The 15,647-nt window shown below is 30.6% G+C and overlaps 2 protein-coding genes across 4 annotated transcripts; one reads left to right on the forward strand and one right to left on the reverse strand.

The window, feature by feature from the left end:
- Nucleotides 1-977: 977 nt before the first annotated feature.
- Nucleotides 978-7,811, forward strand: Bm5691 (Uncharacterized protein; the record flags this gene model as incomplete). 2 transcript variants are annotated; one of them, XM_043081814.1, is made up of 18 exons in its annotated part: nt 978-1,154; nt 1,425-1,614; nt 1,815-2,030; nt 2,284-2,473; nt 2,726-2,879; nt 3,125-3,226; nt 3,667-3,819; nt 3,945-4,027; nt 4,309-4,396; nt 4,488-4,635; nt 4,936-5,003; nt 5,182-5,289; nt 5,649-5,815; nt 6,269-6,378; nt 6,790-6,992; nt 7,074-7,190; nt 7,291-7,419; nt 7,701-7,811. In XM_043081814.1, the coding sequence occupies 18 exons, from the start codon at nt 978-980 to the stop codon at nt 7,809-7,811; spliced, it is 2,514 nt and encodes an 837-aa protein (XP_042937748.1). The 2 variants fall into 2 exon arrangements, with proteins under 2 accessions (XP_042937748.1, XP_042937747.1); XM_043081813.1 differs by lacking the exon at nt 7,291-7,419.
- Nucleotides 7,812-8,913: 1,102 nt separating this feature from the next.
- On the reverse strand, nt 8,914-15,588 carry Bma-nuo-5 (Uncharacterized protein; the record flags this gene model as incomplete). 2 transcript variants are annotated; one of them, XM_001901859.2, is made up of 19 exons in its annotated part: nt 8,914-9,081; nt 9,650-9,724; nt 9,819-9,947; nt 10,639-10,745; nt 10,834-10,954; nt 11,267-11,334; nt 11,620-11,746; nt 11,843-11,972; nt 12,209-12,325; nt 12,633-12,732; nt 12,903-13,003; nt 13,205-13,311; nt 13,482-13,608; nt 13,808-13,902; nt 14,162-14,303; nt 14,461-14,543; nt 14,794-14,931; nt 15,077-15,184; nt 15,394-15,588. In XM_001901859.2, 19 exons carry the CDS (start codon nt 15,586-15,588, stop codon nt 8,914-8,916), a joined length of 2,238 nt encoding a protein of 745 aa, XP_001901894.1. The 2 variants fall into 2 exon arrangements, with proteins under 2 accessions (XP_001901894.1, XP_042937749.1); XM_043081815.1 differs by having other exon boundaries at nt 15,394-15,561.
- Between the last annotated feature and the right edge of the window lie 59 nt (nt 15,589-15,647).

Consider the following 15,647-nt stretch of genomic DNA (forward strand, 5'->3'; position numbering starts at 1 on the left):
GCTTTGTAGTAATTTTCACAAATTGAGCGTATTGAGAAGTGTGATTTATAGAGTGATAAGTTGCTTATCGCAACTGTATTTTCCTTGATAAATATCATGGAGTAAAAGGAATGTTTTATTGACATATCACTGGTTTCAGTGTTTCGGAGTGCTTCAAGGTCTTTTGTTTGCTAGATATTAGAAAATTATTTTGGAAATTATCGTCTTCGGAATATAGTAAATAAATTGTTAGAATTCTAGGAAATGAATCTTGCGAAAATGCATTAAATGCTTAAGTTAGAAAGAAATAATTGCATTTGAATAACAATTCACTAGCAGTCAAGGAAAAATATAAAAATTGTAGTCATCCAGCATAATTACATTTCTGCCTTTAGTTAGTAATCCTATCAATAAGTATAAGTAAGATATTCCAACATACATCTTATCAATTAACAATTAATGTGATTTTTATATTTCTTCCCTGAAATGTTAATAATGTATGCATTTTTTTATTTGAATTGTATCATTTTTAGCAACGACTTGCGTTGATGATATAATGTTAATATTCTTTAAGTTTTACCTTGATTTTCAGCAGATTTACACTATTGTTATATACTTTTACCTCAAAATCTATTTCATCTAAGTCGATCGATCAATCAGACCAGGAAGAAAATTGTTGCCAATTGGTTGATTGAACTAACTAGACCATAAGAAATACAAAGAAAAATATCCAACTTCCAAATTATGTAATGCTCTCTAGAATTGTTGAAAACTATAGCAGTTTATAGTTTTTAGAAAAATAAAATTCTAATAAAATTGAATATTTGAAATGTGTAAAAGCAACATACGGTTCGATCTATTTTTTTTCTTGACACAGTCTCAGATTTCATCGAAAAAATGCTTTTGTAATTTAAGATTACAGGATAGATTTCAGAATATTAAAAATTTATTGTTGAAGTTACTTAAAGTTTTGCAGACAATTTGATGCTCAGAAAAAAATGGGAAATGTGGAATCGTCGGCAGCACATGGTGAGGGAACACGTAAGCAAGGAAAATCGACACCGAAGCTTTACCGTTTTGTTGATATGTACGGTGGCGGTGAGTTAATACCATGGATGAAATACGCCAAAGATACCGGTGATTCGTCAATTATTGATGAATTTATCGAGACAAAGGTTCATGGCAGATTATTTAAATAAACTGTTCTATATTCTTATTATGTACTACATTTATAATCTTTTTATCATTTAATACTCCGATTTGGAATCATTTTTGCTAGGGCAAAATAATTAGATGACAAAATAAAATAAAATAAAACAGCACTTGCAAATTAATAAAAAATAGTGAAATATTATTCCTTAATTCGCAAAGATTCCAATTTTAAACATATATTGCATTGCGCTCTGTCTTTCCTTTAAAGCAAACTAATATAGAGGGATTTCCAGTTGAAAGACTTTATGTACAATTCCGGAAGAGGTAAAATGGTTTCTGTAGCTGAATTGGTGAAAATTCGGAATAAAGAGCGAAATGCAATGCTTAGTGCTTTGAAGCGTAAGAAAGGTAAAGGAAAAAGTGGGCCTAATATTCTTGATGAGTTTCGACAAGAAGGCGAGAATCAGGGTGATTTAAAAAAAGGTATCTATTTAATTTGCAAATCAAAAATTACGATATAAAGTTTAGTCAAAAATTTGTGAACTGCGCAATATGAAGTCAATGATTTAAATGATCAGATGACTTATGATCAAATATGTTTGTTAAATACTCGACTTCTTAACAATTTTGATCACAGATCAGATATTTTATGATATCTTTGTGCAAATTTTATTAATTTTTAGCTCTCAAATTACTGGAAGGAGACGATAAACGTGGAAAATCTGAATGGAAATATCGAGAAGTGACGTGGAAACTGGACGAGCGTGGTTTAATGGGCGAGAATCTTGTTGGTGTTTGTCTTCTGCATGGAACGGCTATTCATAACCAACTTGCTATCAAATTAATCAAAGCTTATCCAAAGCTTGTTAATGATATATTCATTAGCGAAGATTACTATGGTATTTTCACAGATACTTTGTAATACAAGATGATGATGATACAATGTTAAGTATTGATGAAAGCTGTAGTCAGCTGGTTCTAATTCCATCTCGTGCTATGTTAATTCATTTTGATTTTACATTAAATGTAGATTAAATTCTACAAATATTGATATGAAAAACAATTTAATGAATAAATTTCTTAAGTTTAATTTAGGGTATAGCTTTTAGCTAGATGTTGAATTTGTCTAACAAAAGTTTTCTTTCCTTGTAGGTCTTTCACCTTTACATCAAGCAATAATTAATGAAGATCCTGCTATGGTACTATTTCTACTTCGACATGGTGCTGATATTAATCAACGTTGTTACGGGGCGTTTTTTTGTCCTGATGATCAAAAAAGCAGTCGTACAGATTCGCTGGAACATGAATATGTTGAACTCAGCTTAAAAACTACTTATAACGGGTAGGAAGTCTTTCCACGCTAAGAGAATGTTCATAATCTCTGAATATACATGACTTTCTGAATCCTTTTTAAATGGTTAACGTAGCAGCCATTTTGTTTAACGTTTATTTGAGCAATTTAATTTATATAATCACCATCTAAAGCATGGCGAAAAATAATTTCTTTATTTCAAAATATTCAGCCATGGTAATTTGCTAACTCGATGGAATTCCAATAGATTTATAAAATGATAATGAAGGCTTACTTTTGCAGTCGAATGTATTTTGGAGAATATCCGTTATCATTTGCCGCGTGCATCAATCAGACCGATTGTTACCGTATTTTAATAGCAAAACGTGCTGATCCAAACCGAAAAGATACAAACGGTAACACAGTACTTCATCTAGCTGTAATTCATGAGCAACCAGTAAGTATTTATCTCATATCTAATTTTCTCATTTACTTAATCACTTATTTTAACTGCAATCTAAGGTCAAAGGGTGTCCTTTGACCTTAAATTGCTAATTTACATTCTCTGACAGTTGTTATCACCTTTTTCTTTTCTGAAGCTTTGTAGAAGTTTAAAGAAAAGAAAAATTTTTTTAAACTTGTTGATTATTTTTTAAATTAGACTTATCGACTAGCTTATGTTACGAAAAGGAAAAATTTTAGGAAATGTTAAAACTCTGTTACGACACAGGTGCCAAATTACAAATAATGAACAATCGAAATTTGACACCGTTGACATTGGCAGCTCATTTAGCAAAAAAAGAGGTGAGTTAAATTGTAAAAGAATCACGAAAATTTTTCCAAATTTTGGATTTAAAATTTCTAAAAAAGAGAGTTTTAATTTTGAAAACAATTATAAAAGTTGAAAAAATGTTGAAAAAAAAAAATGTTATATCATTGCAAATTGAGAAATTGGCAGAAATTCACATATATTTTGTAAATTCACATACTTTATTATTATATTGTATTCTAAGAATTACTGATAATTATAATCGGTATTTAGCATATTATTTAAACACTTGTGTGTGTGACAGAGTGAAATAACAGAGGGAGGGGAATTTTGAAAAAGGGTGGAAGGGAGGGGGGAGGCTACTAAGAAGCTAACTTCAGAATACTTTGGTATAACCAATATTTTCAGTTAAGAAAGCAAGCGTCACAGGATTCATAATGGTAAAGAAAGAAATTTGCAAATAATGATATTGTAGATGTTTGAACAAATTTTAAAACTGGAAGCAAACGTAATCTGGTTATACGGTGACGCAAGCAGCCATGCTTATCCACTTGCAAAATTGGACACAATTAATCAGGAAACGGGTGAACTTAATGAAGATAGTGCTCTGTCATTGATCGTTTATGGGGTAGTTTATTATTTCATTATAATTAATAAAAGTGTATAAATTCTGCTTCTGCTTCTTTACCATCATTGTAGAGCTTTGTTCTCACTGATCAAAAAATAAATAGAATTTTGCTTAACTTCATTCAGGAATCAACGAAACATCTACAACTTCTCGATGGCTTGTTGGGCGATCTGTTACAAGTAAAATGGGAATCATTCGGACGAACACGGTCGAACATTATTTATCCATATTTTTTTAAGAAATAAACCAAAATATAGTAACATCATCAGAGTGGATATTTCTGTGAGAAAAAAAAAGTTGGCAGTGCTATAAAAAATGTGCTGTCTCTACGATTATTTTAATTTCTTTCAATTCATTGAAATATGTATTAAAGCATTCGTTACATTTGTTCAAATTATAATTTATTGCCAAATAATGATCATTTTTCAGATGGAATGAAAAATTTTTCTTTTTCAAAATTTATCTCAGACTAAATTTATAAGATTTCAGACTTGCTTTATCATTTGGTTGTTATTTATTTTTTTACATTTGCACCTTTACCGCATTCATGTGTCGACCATTTTCACTAACTGATGAGGTAATCTCATTAATATTTCGTTTGCTGCAAGAAAAATGCACAAGAAGGTCAAATAAAGTTACAATGATAGTAAAAGAGTGAAAAGTTGCAGAGCATCGTCATGAATTATCTTGACACTATGGTTTTATTCAATATTGATAATTCATCACTTAATAATACTGATGATAACCAAACAATGACATCTTCATTCGCAGCAATAAATTTGCTAAAGGACAGCAAAATGGACTCTCAAAATTTAGGTTTCTTTTTATTTTATATATATCTCAGATAGTATTTAGTTTTGTCAAGAATCGGTAATCAAGTGAAATTAACTGTACACAAATTCCATTTTTATTATAGCAGTTTCTATTAATCAGTAACATCCTGCTAAAATGCTGCTAAAGATAATTAATTAAATACTAGAAATTTTTGACTCGAAAAAGACTCTTTCACAAATCGCATAGGACCAGAAAATACTAATAAGCTTTAAAATTTTCATGATTTTGTTTTATTTCGTAATCTATCTCAATCTTGTTTAATAATTTGCAATATTTTAATAGAGAGATTATTACAAATTGATTATTCGTGCGGTCATTGGTGGTACTTTGGACACGGGTGGCAACAAAATGTATGTTATAAGAATTTTTTTTAGAAAATGGAATACTAATTTTGCTAACTGAATCAGTAATAACAAAAATTATGAAAAACAAAGTATTGGTTTTACAGTCTAAGATTTTTAGAAATAAATTGATTTGATTTACATATCTTTTTTATAATGAAATGCAATATTTTTCACTTCTTTACAGCTTCGTTTAGTGGCTGAGGTTGCTGTACTTTTAATGACCATATTTCAAGTTGTTGACGATGTAATGGACATTCGTAGTACTGGAAGAAAACTATGGTGGCGAATACTGGTCAGTTTCCGATATCTTTTATGCAGAATTATGAATAAGAAGGTCTAAATGTACTTCAAACATTGCAAGCATATTTTATTCTTTTTACAATCTAACATCTTATAAATAATAACAGTTTATACATATTTATATATTATCAAATGAAAGTTTTATATTCTTTCCATTTCTTTACAGTTTTTTTTTATTAATCAGTTCTGGCTAATAAGCCAAGAAAAACTTTCAAAGAAAAACTTTAAGGCATTTAAAAGAACATATAAAATTAAAATTTCTGCTAGAAATTACTATAAAATTCTACTCCATTATGGCTGATTAAGCAACTGATATGGAAATTCCTTGGCATTATTCTACAATTTTCTTAGAAATCATTCCCGGCCAAGATTGCGTACAAGATATCATTTATGCTAATTTTGATGATAATACCATTTCGTTTGATGTGCTCATTGACCCCAGCAATGCTTTTTTTTGACAATGCACTTTCGTTGCTCGTCGTACTTCTGATTAGTGTACATTTCTTGTTTTATTCAAGGTATTTCTTTTTTTTTTCCTTTATTAATCATTTTTGACTAAGAGATCAACAAAAAAAAAAATTCAAATTTATAGCATTTAAAAAGAATACATAAAATTTTTGCCTGAAAATTTTAAAATCTAATTATAGATAAAAGAAGGGAATAAGTTTTAGAATAGATTATAAGACAAAAAAGAAGAAACGATAGAAATTAAAAAATTTTATAGAATTAATTCGATATATTAAATTTCATAGTCATTTTAGGAAGATATAAATAATAAAAATATAATATAGGCTATAGTGAATGAGTACAAAATAACTTGAAAATGTTAATATCAACAAGACTTGTATTACTTATTTATATTATGTGAACATTTAATCCATATCATTATTCTTTAATGACGCATCTGTCATAATTTTAGAAAACTAATCAGTTTTCTTTTTTTTTTTTAAATTTAGTGACTTAAATTCTAGAGCTGTAAAATTTATCGGACCGTTCGTTTTGATGATATATACAATCTTATCGCGAGATTTAAGCCGATTTTTCCTTATCTATGCGATTTTTCTAATCGGTTTTTCTCAAGGTAATGACATCCTTTCTCTTGCTGATAACATCCTTCTCTTGCTTGGTAATGACATCCTTTCTCTTGCTTGAAAAATTACAGTGAAATAAAGTATGATAAAATTATTTTTTTTTTTTTCGGGAAATCCTTCTTGAAATGTATAAGAAATGACAATTTTGGTATTTGACAGTCCCTTTCCATACAACTACCTCTCTATTTTGGTACTGTTTTAATTTACACAATAATTTTATCATATTTTATTTCACTGTAATTTTTACGCTTATTTTTTATTGTTATATTGTCCTTCTCGAATTGAATTACGAATGATAAAAAGTTAAATAAAAACTTCCTTTCTCTTTCTTTCTCATTGTTTACAAAATATTTCTTTTGATTTTTTTATCATTACAAATTCAATTGCTTAATTATTTGCAGCATTTTACATTATATTTATGTCATGTAATCGTCAGAAAGCTGAATATCAAAATGCCACACTGTCAAAGGACACCGACGGTATTATGGATCATCCAATGGAAGCAATAATGAGAATATTTATCATGACAATTGGTGAATTTATGGTTTTTTATCGCAAAATGGTCACTTTGTGTGACCGAACAATGATGATCTACATTGGCAAGGTTGACAGTTTTGTATAAATTTGAAAAAATGAAAAGAATAATACGAATGAGTATGGGCAAGAAATGTAAAGTTATTTTAAGGCGATGTTCATTATTTACGAATTGTTTGTTAGCGTTATGCAGCTTAACTTATTAATCGCAATGATGGGCAGGACGTATGATTTAATATCTGGAACTCAAACTGAGTGGAAACGACAGGTTTGTTAATTAAACGATTTAGTCCGTTTTAAAGTATACATAACCATTATTCAACCTTTTTCAATTGCTATGTTTTTCTAAATCTTATACTTATAAAAAGTGGGCACAAGTCATTCTTATGCTGGAGTTTTCATTGAATCCGAAAGCTCGTCTTAATGCGTTGCTCAAATATTCACGACCAATTGGTACTAATAAACAAGAACGAGCATTTGTCGTTGTGCGGAAAACGGTTCGCATTCAAGAATTTTATTGAAGAGATTTTATAATTAACTAACTGAAAACTAACTAAAATTGCAAACGTAGTTTCCAATCTCCGTGAATCAGATTACTCAATTATGATTAAACACCGTGCCAATAGTAATAGATTTTTTGTAAGATGACATCTCATTGCTGAATATACTGATATTCTAAGACAGAATTTATAACATAAATTGGAACTGCTTTTGCATTTACTAGAAATAGCATATAATGAAATCATCTGAATTTCACAAAATGAATTAAAGTTTTCAGAGTGATTCATTATCAGAAATGGAGAAACAACTTCGTAAAAAACAGGAACAATGCATGCGTGAAAAGAAACGAGCCTTACTGAAAAGACGATTAAAGGTTCTAGGAGAATAGAATGAAATTAAACTGAAAGAGTACAGATAAAATGAGCTCAGTTAAACTAGGAGGAGTAGGATACAGAACTGAACTTCAATTTCCTTATGGGTTCACTGTGGCATCGACAAACCGGAACTCTCTTACCGATATCCTTCCCATCTGGACAACCAAATTTCATTGTCATTCTCGAATCATTCCTGACTTGAGTCAAAAAAAAAAAAAAAAAAAAAAAAAAAAAACACTCTATGACTTCAGTTGGTTGTTAATTTTATTTATTCTTCTCAAATGTTTTAAATATACGATGATTATATCCTTATATGAATATGAAGGAGCATGCTACAAACCACTTCAATGCATCGGTGACAGTTGGATCACCGACTGGTCCAATATGCCGAATTTCAACTGGATATCATTATTTCATTATAACATTTATTACTTATCTTTGATTTTCTTGGTGCTGGTAATGAAGAAAGAAACTCTGGTAGACCTCCATGTGTCTTATGATCAGAATATGCAGACGATAAGGAGATCGATTTGCGAGAAATCTGAGTTTAGATGAAAACAACTGATAAAAGAACGCTGCATGATAACACCTACTAGATAGTTTATTCAGCTAAAATTTCAACAAATAATTCAAGATATAACTGCGACAGCAAAAATACTTACTTCTTTAAATCACTATCCTCTTTACTGAAGTATGCTAATAATATTTTATACCTGGTATATTGCTGTTGAAATTAATGTTAGATGCCCAGATGTTTGGACAACAAAAATTTTTCAACTAAAAAAGCTTCAAGTGGATTTCTGAATTTACTCTGAACACACTGGAAAAATGTGTTATTAATGTACAACGGATGTTCTGCCTAAATGAAAAACAAGAGTTTAGTGTGATAAGCAATATCCATAAAATACTTATTACATAAAGAAAAAAAAAAAAACTTCCTAACAGTACATCGTAATTTCTTCGGCAGTGTAACAAATATACAAAAAGCTTTACATCTTACAATTTCATAAATATCTTTTATAAAAATTATATATTTTTATAAGTGTCCACCAATGCCAAACCTAAAAAGTAATAACTTTTACTTTATTTGCTGATAGGTGGCGAATTAAGATAGCATTATACACAAAGAAATCTATTTTCTTCCATATAAGGATCCTGCTTGTAACGCTGATATGCACGAACACATTCAGCCATCGTTTTCGAAGCACGAGATATTGAATTTGTCATCCAGAAATCACCTAGTTCAAGCAATTCCGGTTTCAACGAAACGTTTGTATCACCAGACTGAAATTTCTATGTGGAATCCGGAATTTATATATTTACTTGAAACATACTGAAAAAATGTACAACAAGTGTTTTGAATGAATGAAAAACAAAACTTTGATGTATATCTTTAAGCTTCAATCACGATTTTGAATCAAAACTATTTGAATTAAATAGTTATTCAGAAACTAATAGTACAGATTATTAAAGTTACAATTACCCAATCTGACTTTAATAAGCTGATATTATTAGTGTTAAAATAAACCGTAGCAACATAATTAATTAAAATAAATTCTAGCAGTATGAGTGCAACTTCAACGATCTATATGAAGGTCAATGAAAGTCTTGGCTTTAATCCACTTTCAAATTAGGGTTTTTCTTTTGATGGCGGCAGTATAATTCTAAAAAACGATAATTTCAGGCTGGTGCAAAAAAACATGAATGGGTAATGCATACAGTAAGCTTCCCGGAAAATTATACCCTTAATTCCACTGCTAAACTGCTCTTTAAGTCTAACTTCTCCAAAAATTAAAGTGAAAAGAGGTCTTTAATCCAAAATCTGAAAAAAGAAAAAAATCAGAAAAATCACTTCCGCTAACAATGTTGCTTGTTCCTGAAATGAGCATTCTTCAACATTACCGCATCGTACCAAGTGAGGCGCAATCTGGAACTTTTCAAAATTTTTGCAGAAAACAAAGACTTGTGAGATTTAAGAAGCGTGTAGTAAAATTCTAAATTATTAAGAAACCAAGACTAACCTCAGCCATTCTACTTCTTATTTGATCAAGATCATTGTAGGGCAGAGTTCTTCCGGCTACTTCGCTAATAGCTCGGATAATTTTCCAATCTATTCTCGCATCACCTGGAGCAGTTATTGCCGCATAAGCCTGTAAAACAAAGTAATGACGGTTTGTACATTAACAAAGATTTCATTAAATAATGAATTAACTTAGCAAATCATAGTGACATAAATGTCATCCGAGTATTTTGGACAAAAAACTTTTAAAACGGCAATTTCAGTTCTGATCCTTAAATACATAGTTATATCGATCACAAAGAAAGCTTCAGAAATTAAGAAATCACTATACTAGCAATCAATTATAAATCGACAATAAATGTTCACAATAAAAGATGAAATGTGAAGCTAAATCGATCAGTTAATATCCTGTGATTTCAGATTCTTTCTTTTGTCACGACTATCCATCCATGTGGAGAAACTGTTTATTACCGATGTATAGCACTTTCAATCACTACACTGCTGTAGTATACAATTTTGCGATTTTCTTCTTAGCACATTATTAACTAATGAAATTAACAGTACTCGGATATGCGGAAAAGCTATATAGTAACTAGATTGGGGAAATTTTTTAATGAATTTTTAGATTTGCTCTAAGATTACTGGTTTTTAGCACAATTTGTGCACAAAATTAGCAGAAACTTTCGAACCCATTCAAAAACTTAGCTTAAAAATTTCAAATCAATTTTTTAATCAATTAACTGATGAACTGAGCATTCCTAAAGAAAAAACCATTTCGCTCTTTTCTAAAAAATTGCACAGAAAAGGCTGAAATCACCAACCCTTTGCGCTCGGCCTTCGGTATTAACATAAGTGGCATCCTTTTCCGTATAAGCAGCACCTGGCAAGATCAAATTTGCCAACTCAACTCCTATATCACCATGATGACCTTAAAACTCATTTCAATTATTTATTGGAAGCTTGAACTATTTAAAAATGTTTCTAGTAGTCTAATATCAGCTTTAATATTCACTAACCTTGGTAAATGACAAAAGTATCGGGAGTTAAATCACTTTTTTTGATACGACCACTATCAGCGCCAAGCATATATAAAAATTTAATATCTTTAATAGAATTCAAGATCCATTCGGCTCCAGCCTAAACAATTTAAAAAAAAAAATAAACGATCTTAAATCTACAAGAGTATAAAAAGGAAATTTTTTCAGTCCATGCATATTGCCAATTTGTGATGCATATCATGTTAGTCTAGACTTACACAGTCCTCATATAAAAGTCACATGGTTAAAAGAATTGAAAAGAGAACTTACATTTCATTCAGCTTGCAACTGTAGCAATGAATGTGGTAAAGAAATGCAATCCTTACGTCGTAAAATTATTACAAATAATAGTGTTACTTATGATTTACTTACACCGAACCATATGAATATTGCAGAAATTGGAGAAACTTACTTTATAGCCAACATCCAGAGCGCCAACTTGTGATGCATATCGTTGTAGAACATTCACTATTTTTATAGCTAAAATTAAGAAAAAAAAACACTATTTTTATAGATAAAATTTAAAAATAAAAAGTAAAATAGTTTTTGTCCTCAATACACTGCTTATTTTTTGTGAACTTTTCGATGTTAGGTATATAATGAAATAAAAATTATACCATTTCTTCGAAATGGAGAAAATATGAAATCAGACATAATATCTCCAACTACCTTACTCACCAAAAATACATCACTACGGAAACATATCTGAAGTTCGAGACAAGATATGAATTAATAATGATTAGGTTAATTAGACAAAATTTTTACTTTTTCCGGTTTTAGATCGCAATTTTTCAGCGAATATTTGAATTTTTCCAAGTAATGCAGCACCATGTTTTCCTTGTAATGCGCCTGAGCCAACAACAATCATTGGTCGTTTAGCTGCTTGCAAACGCTTAACAAATATTTTGAAATAAACTTGAAAATATGAAATTTTTTTTGTCTTCAGCACAAACTTGGTTTATTTTTCAGAAGAAAACTAATTGCTCACCTTAGCGAATTCGCCTTTGCCGTTGATTATATCGTCCAGAATTTTTCCATTGTCACCTAAGTATTCATAACCATATTTTAAGTCAACTTCTTCACCGATAACACCAATTTCAATATCTGTATGTCGAAAGCTAAAATATATTGCTTCAGCAGTATAGAATAGAAAAATAGTTTGCGATGTGCAAATCCCAACTCTTTTCAGTCTAATTTTTTCAAACCAACGAAATAACTGAAATTGAGCTTAAAAGCTTATAAAAAAATACATAAATTATTAAATCTGTAAAAAATAAGCTAATAATCTTCATCAATAACACTAAAAAAAACACACAAAAAAAAAAAGGGAAGAGCAGCAAGTTTTTCGCAGTACCTTTTTCGTATACGAGCGTTGAAAATTGTGGCTTCAAAGCGTGGATTTGTGCCAATTAATAATAAAACATCCACTCTTTCTATCCCAATAAATTTGTCATTCATAACATAATTACATCTGAAACGGCTGACCTTTTAACTTGCTTAGTTCTAACACATAATTTATTGGTAGAGATTGCGAAACATAATTTATCAAAAGAGATTACGAAAAGTTTCATATAACTTAGTAGAAAATGTCCAAAAACGAAAGAACAATAACATATAAACGAGTTGGATGTATGTCGCAGAAGTATCAAGTCCAGAGAAATATCATGGCCAGTAAGCTCAAAGACTAGACATTCCAAATCAACAAAGAGTTTGATTAACAAAGCACTATTCATTCTTTAACCAAACTTCTTGTTAATCATATATTTCTAGAAAACTACCGAAGATCAGTTCCGCCACTGCCGCTTGGGAATGATTCTTCCGTGCAAACCAATTCACTATCAAATCGATTCATCAGGTCTTTCAAAGCTATTAGTGATTCTGGAAATGTTATTATGCAAGATACATAAGACATATGACATACAAGAGAAAAGAAAAATTATTGAAAATCAAATTATTCTTGCGGCAACAAATTTTCTAATTTTTTAAATTTATATGAAGTTTAAAAAGCAAAGAATTTCTTTATTTTTTATTAATGCCATAAAGGAGACCTGTATCACAGAGGTCTCCTGCTATTGCAGCAATATGATTTGGTAAAGCAGCGCGCAGTTTTGATGCAACAGCAAAGAGCGCTTCCTCCCAACTGCATGGCCTGCAAACAAATCAGTTAGTGAACGAAGGATTTATTATGTTATGTATGCTTTTTTCTTTTTTCTGCATTATATTGTCCTTCACTATCGCAATTTGTCAAGCAAGCAGATGAAAGTATTAGACAAATGATTATGGAAGTTTAATTTTAGCCTACCAACAATTGAATATGCATGAATACTTTCTTATACAAATGCAAACTTACTCCAGAGAACCATTTTGAGTCCGTAATAGTGGCTGGCCAAGTCGCTGTCTTTTTAAGCCGTCAACAACAAAACGTGTTTTGTCACTTATCCATTCTTCATTAATATCCTAAAATAATAATAGTAATAGTTAATAATAATAATGATAATAATAATAATTAATAATAATAAATAATAATAATAATAATAATAATAAAATCAATGAGTTCGGGATCCGATGAGCAAAAAAGACCCTCGAATCTTGTCAAAAAAACACATTTATGTGATTCATTTTTCTACCTCACATAGTTTTGGAGTAATTCTGAACAGTTCACCAGTTCGATGTGCAATTACGATGTTTGAACCAACGGCATCCATCACGTCGACGCTTTCTACTTTACGCAACTCCCACGGCCTTGCTGTAAAGCTGAAAGAACTCAATTTTCATAAAGAAATTGAGAATATTACGTACAGAAGACACACTTTGCATATAAATAACATCACTTAAGTGTAAAAATCACAAAGTTTTCAAAATGTGTTAAAATCATTTGCAGATTTTACCTCAAATTCATGTATATATATTATATATAAAATAATACATATATATAAATAAATAATACATATACCTGTACGGTTTGTTAAGAAGAGCGCCAACTGGACAAATATCAATAACATTACCCGACAGTTCCGTCGCAAACAACTTCTCAACATAAGTTCCAATCTTTAAGTGATTAATTTCCTCACACCAATAAAATTTTCTAATCTGATTGCATACTAAAGGTCACGTACCATCATCATAGATTGCATACTGAAGTTTCTCCGTTTAAAATGTACTTGAATGACAAAATTGCATAAAATAGTTAGATACTCACAGTAATAAATAGCAGAAAAAAGTGAATATATCGTATAAATATTAATAAATGAAAGAACAAACAATCAATCTTGACTTATCAATCATGAAAAAGAAAGAAAACCCGAACTTCCATATCAGTTCCACGCCCAGTAGTACCAAAATCCGAAACGCCGGCTATTTCATTGGCAAATCGTACACATCGCGTACATTGAATGCATCGTGTCATTACCGTTTTTATCAGTGGTCCGATATACTTATTTTCCACAGCTCTAAAAACCCAGAACACTGGAAAATTATTGTGAACAAATAAGCTTCTTAGTGCTATAATACATAAGTCGGATACCAACGGAATTTTCAAAGCTGCAATTTTCAAAGCTAGATGAAATTTTAAAATATAAATTTTTAGATTTCAAAAGCTTAAGAAACCTTTTGCCATCATAGAAAATTTCCAGACGACTTCTGTCTGAACCGAATCCCATTGACTGATCTTGTAAATCACATTCACCACCCTAACAATATTATAAATTCATAAATCTACTTAAAGAGTCTTTTTTTCTTTTGACACAAAAAAATGTAGTCTTTAAAAGCTTGCTAATTATTTTATCTGTCACTACGCTTAGATCAAGAGATTTCCCAACACTATGGAAACAGCATGTAATAAACCGTTACATGACTTCGCGATCCAGCTCCTAAGATTTGATCCTCGTTCATTTTAAAACAAAAAAAGTATTATGTAATTCACTGTTCCGGCTAACAAACCTGGTCACAAATCGGACAATCAAGTGGATGATTTAAAAGCAGAAATTCCATTACTCCTTCACGAGCTTTTTTCGCCATTGGTGAATTAGTTTGTACTCTCATGCCATTCGCAACAGGCATAGCACATGATGCTGCTGGCTATAAATTAGTGACAAAAATGAAATTCAATCAAAATAAAAAATATAATAAATGGACAAAAAGCCAAATCTAAATCAAAAGCGAAGTTAAAAACCTTAAGAACCACTTCTAAACTGAATCTTAGAAATCAATAAAAAACTCCTACCTTTATCTGTTTTTCTACTTCTACTAGACACATGCGGCAGTTGCCAGCTATAGAAAGGCGGTCGTGATAACAAAAGCGAGGGATATCAACGCCAAGCAAGGAGGCCGCCTGTAATTAAATTGCATAAAACAAAAGAAACATCCACTGGAACAATATTTATAACTGTCAGTACAAGCTCAACCTTAAGAAGAAGTGCGAAATGAACATTAAGTGGTAGGTGATCATAAGACCAACATTATATTGCATTTTCAACATAAAAAGTCAAAAATCGTTCAAAAATAAATACATAAAGATGAGGTAAAAACAGTCGCACAAACCTGCAATATAGTGGTACCCGGATCAACAAGTACTTTCATGTCATTGATGAATACTTCAACCTTTTTCGATGCTGCCATTTGTTGCCCACGACAATTTGACAAATTGACTAATCGCAACTTGCCAGCAGTTAATCGAGCTAAGCCCTTATTCGATGCCATCTGCATCATCTTGTTGCCCGAAACGTTACATTCCATTAAAATTAATTGGGAACATTTCCTAATTTTGAGCAGCAATCTTTACACGTCTTAATGGA

This window comes from Brugia malayi, assembly GCF_000002995.4.
Source record: "Brugia malayi strain FR3 genome assembly, contig: Bm_v4_Chr4_scaffold_001, whole genome shotgun sequence".
In the NCBI taxonomy this organism is placed as follows: domain Eukaryota; kingdom Metazoa; phylum Nematoda; class Chromadorea; order Rhabditida; family Onchocercidae; genus Brugia; species Brugia malayi.